Source organism: Oncorhynchus masou, chromosome 29, assembly GCF_036934945.1.
Source record: "Oncorhynchus masou masou isolate Uvic2021 chromosome 29, UVic_Omas_1.1, whole genome shotgun sequence".
Classification (NCBI taxonomy): domain Eukaryota; kingdom Metazoa; phylum Chordata; class Actinopteri; order Salmoniformes; family Salmonidae; genus Oncorhynchus; species Oncorhynchus masou.
Window position 1 is genome coordinate 41,905,368 of NC_088240.1, and position 11,270 is coordinate 41,916,637.

General features: G+C 40.3%; 1 protein-coding gene and 1 pseudogene across 1 annotated transcript; both read left to right on the forward strand.

The window, feature by feature from the left end:
* The first annotated feature begins 464 nt into the window (after positions 1-464).
* On the forward strand, positions 465-7,018 carry si:ch211-136m16.8 (uncharacterized). Its single transcript, XM_064944964.1, has 6 exons — positions 465-750; positions 1,166-5,308; positions 5,670-5,877; positions 6,009-6,058; positions 6,167-6,264; positions 6,402-7,018. Exons 1-6 carry the CDS (start codon positions 694-696, stop codon positions 6,475-6,477), a joined length of 4,632 nt encoding a protein of 1,543 aa, XP_064801036.1. The 5' UTR covers positions 465-693; the 3' UTR covers positions 6,478-7,018.
* A 2,320-nt stretch (positions 7,019-9,338) lies between these two features.
* LOC135519609 (asparagine synthetase domain-containing protein 1-like) lies at positions 9,339-10,083 on the forward strand (annotated as a pseudogene).
* Positions 10,084-11,270: the final 1,187 nt, after the last annotated feature.

Here is an 11,270-nt window from a genome sequence, read left to right on the forward strand (position 1 = left end):
ATCGGAGTTGTGCCAGTCTTCACACGCCTATCTGCCCTCTCATTGGCTAGAATGGTCCCACCTGATCGCGCCTGTCTTCCATATTTGAATACATATATTTCCATTGTTAGAGAAGTCACTCGACCATCTTGTCAATATAATAGATCATCTTTGCTTAAACTTGTCATACGAGTTTCCAAGTTTAGAGTAGCAATTTGAACGCGACGTTATCATCTTCCTGCTGTATACCTGTATCACATTAGTTGAAACCAAGACTTGTTCTCATGGCAGTTTAGGATCATTTTAACGTGACAGGTTAGGATAATTAAGTTAAGGATAGGAAAAGGTGTTAGGGTTAGCTACAATTGTCCCTGGTGTGACTGGAACATATCTAACTGCAACCAGGCCTGCCTTGAGAACAGTCTTGGTTTCCACTAACGCAATGACGCGTAACCGGACATCTCAGCGTCAGGAACTACATAAGAGCTGTTACCAAAATTCTCATTTACATTTGCTCGCGTTTAGACCTCTGGAGAAGTTAATAGGTCTATTTGACAATTTACTAATGGGATTTTTTTTTGTCCTCGTTTGACAAAATAATTAATAGGCCTATCAAGAAGAAGTAGGCTACCTCAGGTTGCAGTTACTTTGTTGTAGTCTACTCTAAAGAGAAGTGTATTATCTTATCGAAAAAAGCCACTGAAACACCAAAAGATGGACTCACCAGCAAGCCCCCTCACTCGTGCTGGGAGGACTTTCTGGACAGTTTGGGTGAGTTTCTGCCCTGAATGAATTTACTACAGGACTATTTTTATAGCCTACCGTGATTGGTTCATTATTTCCTATTGTTACAATTACAATGGATATATTTTAGGCTACTTCATAATTTGTTGATGAACAATTAGTTTGAATTGAGAACTTCCCCAAGGAGGAGAAAAACATAATGATTGCATTAACTCTATTTCACTGTACTTGGATTGATGTAATGTTATGTTATATGTTATCATATATGGACAAGGAAGTAAATGACATTAACATAGAGTAATTCTCTCTCTCTCTCTTTCACACACACACACACACACACACACACACACACACACACACACACACACACACACACACACACACACACACACACTCACACACTCACACACTCACACACACTCACACTCACACATACAAACAGAACTACTTTACGGAAGTTGTGGGGAGGTATCTAAGCCCAGAGCCCATTAACAATGACACAAGCTCAAGACAGGAAGCCACTGCTGCACAACAAACAAACGACCATGGAGATGGTGCGAAAAATGAGATAAAGGAAACTGAGGTCACTTTTGAAACAGGCTCTGAGGTTAAGAAACCAAGATCTGTTGTTGCCTGGGAACAGTGTAATGTCATCATTGGTCCAGGCCTCGGCAGAGACAATGTGCAATACACTGGACAATCCAACAGAGGGAGTGATAGCAAATCATCCCCGGAGGGGCATGATATAAAACAAGGGCAGGTGGACCTAACAGAAAATAAAGGCACAATCCAGCATGTTACTAAAGAAGAATTAAATATGGGGAAAGGGGTCCAATCAATGGTAGTCACTGGGATCCCGATCTTATTTAGAGAGCCGACATCTGAAAGGTCAGAGGGCCAGGGAGGACAAGGACAGACTGACAGTTACAACTGTGCTGAAGCAAATAGATTAAGAGGTGCAGTGGCAGAAAGAAAAGCGGAGGAAGAAGAAATCCCTGAAGAAGTTACTGAAGAAGTTACTGAAGAAGTTACTGAAGAATTCCACTGTGGTGAAGAAGGAACCAAAACAGAAGAACATGAAAACAATAGAGATGGAAAAATACATTTTGATATAGAGTCCCCAAACCTTACATCAGCCTGTGTTGAACCTGCCACACTTTTGGATAAGAATGGAGACAAGGAAAATAAGGACAGATTAATGAAACGCGATGTGCAAAGTACAGAGGATGAAACCATGGTAAAATTAAATGAAAATGATGGAGAGAAAGAAACGGAAGTACTCTTCATGGAGACAGGCAAAGGAGGGTGGAAAGTAGCAGAAATAGTAGAATTCTCAGCGGGAGGGGAGAACAGCGATGATCTGTGTGTAATCAAAGACAAACTGAGTCGAGATGGTGATGAAGTGAAGAATGGCATGGACATGGAAGAACTTGGGAGGAAGGAGGTGAGAGAGGAAGAGAATAGAGCAATAGAAGAGATGGGCAGAAGAGAACAGGAAGAGATATTGGACAGGGGCTTTGGACCGTACAATGATTTCCAAGTCTCAGAAAACAATAACAAACATGAATATGGTGACAATCGTTTGAAGTTTGATGAAGGAACTATAGAGAGGTTTGATCAAGAAAATGACCCCAACCCACGACCACTTTGTGGAGGATTATCAGACGAAGACAGAACATTGGGAAGAGGCCAGGACATCTTTGTTTCAGAGGCAGAGTTGGAATTGCCAATGGCCTATGACAAAAGAGTCTTTGTGTCAAATGATGAGATAACTATTGTTAGAGACGAGCAGAGAATGGAGGGCAACACTGAAAGAATTGACAGCACAGTGTTAGAGGAAAGAAAAGAAGAGGTATCAGAGGATGGATCCAAAGTGTTTGAGGACGGGGGCAGTAACAAGATAGAAGACGTTGCATTCGGTATTGGGACGAAGACGGATACAGAGGCAGAGGATGTGAAAGATAAAGTGACTGGACTGGACACTTTCTTTTATCAGGAGAGAAATGTTGTAGTGGAGAAAAATAAACTACAGGAAGACAAGATTTCAAAGGAAGACGAAGACCCCCTTAATGAAGTGGAGGGAAAACGTATTTCAGTGGTTGACAATAGAGTGGAAATCAGAGGCGTGGCAAAATACATTTCCCCTGGGCTATGTGAGGACCTTGTTGTGGCTCAGGAGCCAAAACGTGTAGCGTGTGAAGAAACTCGAGAGGAAATTCCTGAAATCAACAATGGCAAAGAGTTAGACGAGAATACGGCACCGAAGATCCTGGAAGTTGGCGGCGATGAAGTCAACACCACCCATTTACAAGAAGCACACACCAAAAGTGATACCAAAGGGTTAGAAGGTGTAGAGAACACTGGAACTAGTTTTAAATCGGACAATTCACCAGTGAGTGAACTCATGGAAGGGAAAGAAGACCCGAAAACTGTTGAAGGATTATTTGAAAGTGAGGATATTGAGAAAGCCTCTGATACAGTGGTAGACGAGCACACAGTCGCGAAATCACTGGGAGGAATGGAGAGAACAGATTCTGTATCACTGAATGAAACAGATACTCAAATACTAGAGGACCTAGCGAAGACAAAGGCTGAATCACACGAACCGATGGAGATTGAGTTAGGACTGTCAGAGGAAGCCGCAGAGACATATGTTTGTTTATCAGATGAGACACTGAGGACAGAGGCTGGATTATACAAAGAGACAGAGGAGATAAAGGCAGAGTTTAGAGAGGGATGGATGGAGTCGAAGGCAGGGGAGACAGTGGGGACAGAATTTGAATCAGTGAAGGAGACACAGGCAGAAATACCAGAAGTGAGGACCGGGGTTGTGCCACCAGAGAACAAAGATGAGACAGAGTCTGGATCAATGCAGGAATCAGCAGATACCAATTTTGGATTACTAAGGGAAACTGTGGCAGAAGGGTTACAGAAGGGGGCCGAGGTAGGCACACCAGAGGTGAGGACAGTGACTGTGCTGTCAATGGAGACCAACACAGAGGAATTAGTGGAATCTGAGGCTCGGGACATGTTGGAGACAGAATCTGGATTAGTGAAAAAACATGAGGCAGAAATACCAGATGTGAGAACTGAAACTGCATCATCAGAAAGAACTGTGACGACAGAGGCAGGATTATCAATGAACATGACATTGTACCCATCATCAATTCACACAGAGGCTGTGTTTCTCACAGAGACAAAGGCTGTGTCATCTAATGAGTCACTGGAAACAGACAATGGATTATCAGACAAATCATCTGAGGCTGGGACTAAATCACAGGGAATGGTAGAGGCTGGATTACCAGATTCGACAGAAATAGAGGCCGAATTATTTGAGGAAATGGTTTGTGGAGAAGTTGTACTATCACAGGACACAGAAGATGATTTATCAGAGGAAAAATATAATATAAAAGCTACATTAATGAAAGAATTAGTGGAGCCAGGGTCTGGTGGGGAAACATTGGAGCCCGAAAAGGGAATCATGAATGAGACAGACGCAGCAATACTTGATATGAAGATTGAGGAATCGCCATCAGAGGAAACAGAGTCTGGAATAGTTGACACAGAGGCCAGAATTTTTCTGGAAATGACAGCGATTGAGTCTGAATTATTGGAGGAATTATCTGAGTCTGAGTCTGGATCACAGAAAGACAAAGAGACAAAAAGACAGAGTATTGAGACAGAGCCAACGGTGGAGACCGACGTAGAGGAATTAGTGGAATCTGAGGCTGGGGATACAGTGGAGACAGAAATTGGGTTAGTGAGGACAGAAACCGAATTACCAGAGGAAGTTAGGCCAAAGATAGAGCGATTGGAAAAAATGAATAGAACAGGTGCTGATTCATCAGAGGACACAGATGTGACAGAAGTCAGATTTTCAGAGGAGATAGAGACTGATTTAGTAGAGACCAAGTATGGGTTACAGAAGAACATAGAAGAAGACATACTAGATGTGAGAACAGAGACTGTGCTGTCGGTGGAAACAGTAGAGATGGATACGGACTCAGACAAGTCACTGGAGTCCAGATCACTTGAAATATCAGAGGCTGGATTATCTGAAGAATCAGTGGACAGTGAGGCTGGATTAAAGGATATTTACACAGAAATACCAGATGTGGAGATAGAGTCTGGATTATCAGAGGAGACCGTAGATGCTGGATTATCAGAGGAAACAGATGTGTCAGACACAGAATTAGTGAAAAATACAAAGGCTCTGATAATACTAGAGGCTGAACTTTCAGAGGCGACAGAGGATGTGTTAAAAGAGAAGGCAGGAGATAACACGGCAAACAAATCACTGGAAATTGAGGTAGGATTATTTTGGGAAAACGATGAGATCGAGGCTTTGGTAACAGAGGAAGTTGTGAAGACAGGGCCTGTTTTATCGAAGCAGACAGATTTTGGATCACAGGGTCAACTACCGGAGATCGACGATGGAATAATAGAGAAATCCCAGGTTGGGCAGTCTGGGGAAACTGTGGAAACAGATGCAGGATTACCAGAGGAAAACAGAGGGGAGGGTGCAAAAGCAGGATTCAGTTCCCCGTCAGGAACCAAAAATGTAGACCAAAGTCTTCAGCTTCAGGTAATGATAATACTTTCCCTATTAAAGGGATACTTCAGGATTTTTGGCAATGAGGCCAAAATCCACAACTTCCTCATTTAAAAAAATGGTATCCACAAGTTCCTCTGACTCTGGGGAAGTAGATAAAGGGCCTCATTGCCAAAATCCTGAAGTATCCCTTTAAAAGAATGTAATCAAATACATCACGATTGTGATGTCTAATCGTAAGAGATAAAGCAAACGTTAGTCTATTTCATATATTTTATTGGATTTGTTTCGCTTATTTTTATGTTATCGGAATTAAGCTTGATAGCTTCATCTAAAAGGATGTTATGAATTTGAAAACTTGTTATTAAATCAGTTGTTTATCATACCATTGCAGTTTGATGCCTCCGCTTTGGACTTCACTGCTCAAAAGTCTCGCATTGCCCTCAAGAATCCACATGCCCGTCCACCTAGGGATCCCCGTACTCTTCTACATATGCCATCTTTGACCCCCTCCCCTTCAAAACCCACCGTACACATTCCAGTCAGAGGCCCAACAGGGATACCAATGAGGGGTATGGGCGGCATCGGAATCAAACTGCCTGGTAAGTTATGTGTTCTTTCATTCTGTTATCGTTGGTGACACAATGTTCTATGACAGATAATGGATGATGCCCAGATTTAAGTGTGAATGGATATCTTTCTTTGTTGTTTGTGTTGCTATGATGTTGTTCAGGACTCGGTGCAGGGCCCCCCATCTTAAGAAAGACCGAAAATATCCCTCAGGTACCAATCAGATACTTGCACTTTTTGAGCTCAACCTTTGAATAGGTCTAGTAGTATGTTTATTATTCTGACTCTTAATTTGATTTGGCAATGTCATCTATTCAACAGAAATCTGAGCTCGAGCCAGATGTAAGGGATGAATCTCCCAGGAAAGAAGAGACGCAAGAGGAGCGCAAAACTAAATGGACACCGCCTAGGCACCCAGGGTAGGGAATCAATTGAACTATTTTCTACAAGATTCTCTTAATTTCTTGTTTGAAATCACTTTTATATGGAGATATCTCCTACATGAATGTCAATCTCTTTTTATTATAACACCTTTTGTTTAATATATATCTACCAGATTTGGAAATCCCCTGATGATGAATGAGCTGAAGAACAAGCTGAAGAAGACTCCAAAAGAGAGCGGAGATGATTGACAGGACCTTTTTTGACATTGGTGAACCATGGTCCATGAACAATGGGTTTTAATTTATCATAAGTATCTCCATTTTATTTAAAACTATCTTTGTCTATTTCATTTGAATATCTTTGTATGAACATTTTCAAAAAAATATATATATTTTTGTTTTGTACAGTGTTTACTTGTTCCAGAGGGTTTTTAAAAACTGGTGTGATTAAAAAAAAGTTGACTTGCTCGAGGCATTAAATTGATTCAAGAAGACTATTTGTGACATTAGTTTATTTCTTCATCAGTGGGGTTGTTCCAGTAAAAACAGGGAAACCAGCTATAGCGTCTTGATATTTGGGCGAGCATATAATTGCCTATAGTGATTGGTCTTTTGAAGCTGTTATATAATCCTTAAGATTCATTATATTTAAAAAAAAAACTGTTTATTTTGGGGGGGCTTGCCTGTTCGCTTGTTATTTTGGCATTAATATGTCACATATCAGTTTGCAAACAATGTAAAATAAAATAAAAAAATTTCATTGAGTTAATAAAGTTGCATACAAACATGGTATTGTTTTTGCTTTCTTCAGTAAGGCAGCTCCTATGCAGGTGTTTCGGCCTAGCTCAGTGCTTTCTGTCATCAAATCGACAATCATTTTTAATTCATGTCATATGAAGAGAAATAATGAAGAGAAATTATAGATAAAAAACGTATCTGTGCTCATCGGCCGTTGTACATAAAGATTACACAAGTTTGAAATCGCAAATTCAGCAATGAGTTGTTTGGAAGGAATCAGTGGCTAACTGCAAGCGTTGCAAAGAAACCACCAACGTTAGCCTGCTATTCAATGGAGTGGCTGTTTTTCTTCTCTTCCAAGTTCCCGCCATTAATCCAGAGAATGCCAGACTTTGATGACAAAATTTGCCTACAAAGGCCCGTGCCACCTGCACAAGGTGAGTCCAAAAATGTATTGAATGCTTCTGCATAAATGTCATATGCAAGAGAGAAATGTGTACTGTAGCTAAGAAAGTAATACTAAGTGTATGTTGTGTAGTAAACTGTTAGTAGCTCATGTACCTCACCCTAATAATTTGGTCTATTTTCACCAACGCGGTATTGTAAACATAGCGTTAGTAGTTGTGGTGCTTGGTTTGCACGTGCAAATTCAGCACACACAACATTCTTGAATAGAATGTTGTCATTTCACGTGTCAAATTAAAGGCTTAATTTAATGCGTGAAATAGTGTTATATGACGTATATTTTTTGACACGCGAAGACCCAAACGGCATTCAATGTGCTTTACCCTAATAATTTAGTCTATTTTCACCTCTAAATTTCACCGACTGTTCTAACATGGTGGTGCACAAATAGCCTATAACCTGTTTTAGAGAAATTTAATAATTTAATTTTGTAAGAGCTTTCATTGTCTGTTTATATGCCCCCTTTATTTATCCTATGGTTCTGACTGGTACAGTGCATCTTATCTGCTTGTCGGACGTATTTGTACATCTCAATTGTCAGGAGATAACACATTTGTTTAAGCAAGTCTGAATGAACTGTAAATTAGTCTGAATGAACTGTAGCAGTGGTAAGGTGTTGGGACTCTGCTGTTGGGACAGCTTTATGTAGGCCCTAACAGATTGTGGGCACTGTTTATCACCGTTATAATGCAATTCATGTATTGTTTTGTGTTGTGTAGTGGCTTTGCTGGCATGCATCCCACATGTTTTTTTTTTTTTTTTTGCCCCACCAAGATGTACATGACAAAATCGCCATTGGTAACAACCAACTCATTAAGAAAATTATATTCGTTCAAATAAGCCATTACATGTTTTGTTAACCAAATTCGACACTCTCATTGACCTTGATACAAAAACAACTCGCTTGGTGAGCGAAAAGAAAACTACACCTGCTGGCAAAGACAGATTGTGGCACCAGTTATCCCTCTCACCTCACCTCTTCCTTTCTGGTGCTATCCAGGGTCGTAGGGACGTCCCAAGCAAAGGGTCCCGGAAGGCAGCAACTCGCACCTCTCTTGATTCAGAGGGGCTGTTTTCATGAATTTTTATGAAATAGACAATTTTGACTTTGGGGCTGTAACGAGTAACTAGTGACAACCATTTTTTTTGTCTCTGCTAGCTAGCTAATAAATAATCAATTTAGCTACTATATTCGCTACTATCTTCGTATGTTAGCTACCTCATCAAAAAGTCTGCAAAGAACCAGAAAGAGAACGAAAACTTTGCTGAGGGAGAGTCTACGCTGAAGGAGGAAATAAACTACAAGGTATAAACGGGTTGTTGACTTGTCAAATGTCTGAGCATCTAGCTACAGTAGCTAGCTAGCTCTTTGGCAAACGTTGGCTATGCCATGTTATAAAGGTTCTCTGAACTGACTTCATGTCTGTAGCTAGCTATATAAGGTTTTCTCACTGAAAGTGAAATGTTTCTGTAGATCAAGGAACATAAAACAGTGATTGATGAGCTCCAATCTGCGTAAAAATAGGGTAAAACAGGGTTAGCTAATTTAATTAATTTAAAACCCACTGATTGCTCTAACGAATATGGTATTGTCAGACCATAATTTACGGACATCTGCTAATCTTCATCCATATTTATTTCAGAGCGTCTATGTCCAACAGCCCAACAGTAACCTATTCTTCTTGGCAGACAGAGTGAAGAAGACTCTTGGATCATGCAAAAGTAGGCCAAAGTGCATACAAGTTTCATATTATTATACAAGTTTAGTTTTCTCTTAGCCATAGATAGACTAACCTGTGAACTTTTCTTCCCTCAGAGGAACTGATCAACATGAAGAAGGTCCAGGATATGTCGAAATCTACACAATCTGGGAGGGAAATACAAATGAAGCCTTCCTAGCTATAAATATGTGTTATATCTGTTGTATGCTGGAGAAGAGTATGCAGGAACACCTAAGGAATAGATGGCCTAACTCCAGTCGTATCACAAAAAAAAGCTTCAAATCCCCACTACCAGTGTCTGTTCTCTGCTCGTGTACTTCACATGAGATTGACTTTCACCTCAGCCAGCACAAGACAGTAACAGGAATGTATTGATGTGGAACCGAGAGGTTTTTGGTGGACTGTCATTGAGACCAGAAGATAATGACACTGATGTTATTGGCCACCATTACTCAGCTTGTGACAGCCCTACAGAGATCCTGTCTGTCCTGGCCAAACCTTGTGGACCCTGGACTTTTACCTATTACCAACAGGCAATAGGCACTATCTCTGGTTTAGGAGAGACGTCTTTGGCCGGCGAAGCTTGCTTTGGCAATATGCCGCTGAGGAGAAGTCTTTCACTCCGACGTCTGTGGCTGCCCATCTCCCTGGCTCTGACAGACCACCATAGTGGCAAGAGGTTCCAGAAGTAGGTGTTTACAGAATTGACCTTTGCAGAGTCTGGCTCTTTGACCTTTGAAGTTTATCCATGGGTTCACGCAGGTGAGAGTCTGTCATCTATTAGTCAGGAATCCCAAGTTGGAGGGTATCCCCAGGAACACCTGAGCAGTGATGAACAATTCAGTTCTCTCCCTAATTAATTCTCCCTAACCTCTCCGGTTTGCTCACTGAACATTATAATCCCTCAGTTGTCAAAGGAGGAAGAACATGATCCGAGCTCACAAGCCTCAGTTAAAGACCTGGAGGTGTTGCTGGAGTCTGATGAGAGAACGTTTGTGGTGAATAGTCTTATTGATGTTCTCAGTGAGGCAGTACGGAGTAGAGGTCGACCGATTATGATTTGTCAACGCCGATACCGATTATTGGAGGACCAAAAAAAGCTGATACCGATTAATCGGCCGATTTCTATATATATATATTTGTAATAATGACAATTACAACAATACTGAATGAACGATGAACACTTTTATTTTAACTTAATATAATACATCAATAAAATCAGTTTATCCTCAAATAAATAATGAAATATGTTCCATTTGGTTTAATAATGCAAAAACAAAGTGTTGGAGAAGAAAGTAAAAGTGAAATATGTGCCATGTAAAAAAGCTAACGTTTAAGTTCCTTGCTCAGAACATGAGAACATATGAAAGCTGGTGGTTCCTTATAACATGAGTCTTCAATATTCCCAGGTAAGAAGTTTTAGGTAGTTTTGTAGTTATTATAGGACTATTTCTCTCTGTACAATTTGTATTTCATATACCTTTGACTATTGGATGTTCTAATAGGCACTTTAGCATTGTCAACCTAACCTCGGGAGTTGACAGGCTTGAAGTCATAAACAACGCAATGCTTGAAGCATTGCGAAGAGCTGCTGGCAAACGCTGTAAAGTGCCATTTGAATGAATGCTTATGAGCCTGCTGCTGCCTACCACCGCTCAGTCAGACTGCTCTATCAAATTATAGACTTAATTATAATATAATAACTCACAGATATACGAGCCTTAGGTCATTAATATGGTAAAATCCAGAAACTATCATTTTGAAAACAAAGCGTTTATTCTTTCAGTGAAATACAGAACTGTTCCATATTTTATCTAACGGGTGGTATCCATAAGTCTAAATATTTCTGTTAAATTGCACAACCTTCAATGTTATGTCATAATTACGTAATATTCTGGCAAATTAGTTTGCAACGAGCGAGGCGGCCCAAACTGTTGCATATACCCTGACTGCGTGCAAAGAACGCAAGAGAAGTGACACAATTTCCCTAGTTTAATATTGCCTGCTAACCTGAATTTCTTTTAACTAAATATATAGGTTTAAAAAAAAATATATACTTCTGTGTATAGATTTTAAGAAAGGCATTGATATTTATAGTTAGTTACATTCGTGCAACGA

Bases quoted from the DNA above. Each gene is read 5' to 3' on its own strand.
- si:ch211-136m16.8 (XM_064944964.1), top strand. From the start codon at position 694: ATGGACTCACCAGCAAGCCCCCTCACTCGTGCTGGGAGGACTTTCTGG. The intron at 5,309-5,669 runs GTAATGATAATA...ATACCATTGCAG, and splicing joins ACCAAAGTCTTCAGCTTCAG to TTTGATGCCTCCGCTTTGGA. The intron at 6,059-6,166 runs GTACCAATCAGA...TCTATTCAACAG, and splicing joins AGACCGAAAATATCCCTCAG to AAATCTGAGCTCGAGCCAGA.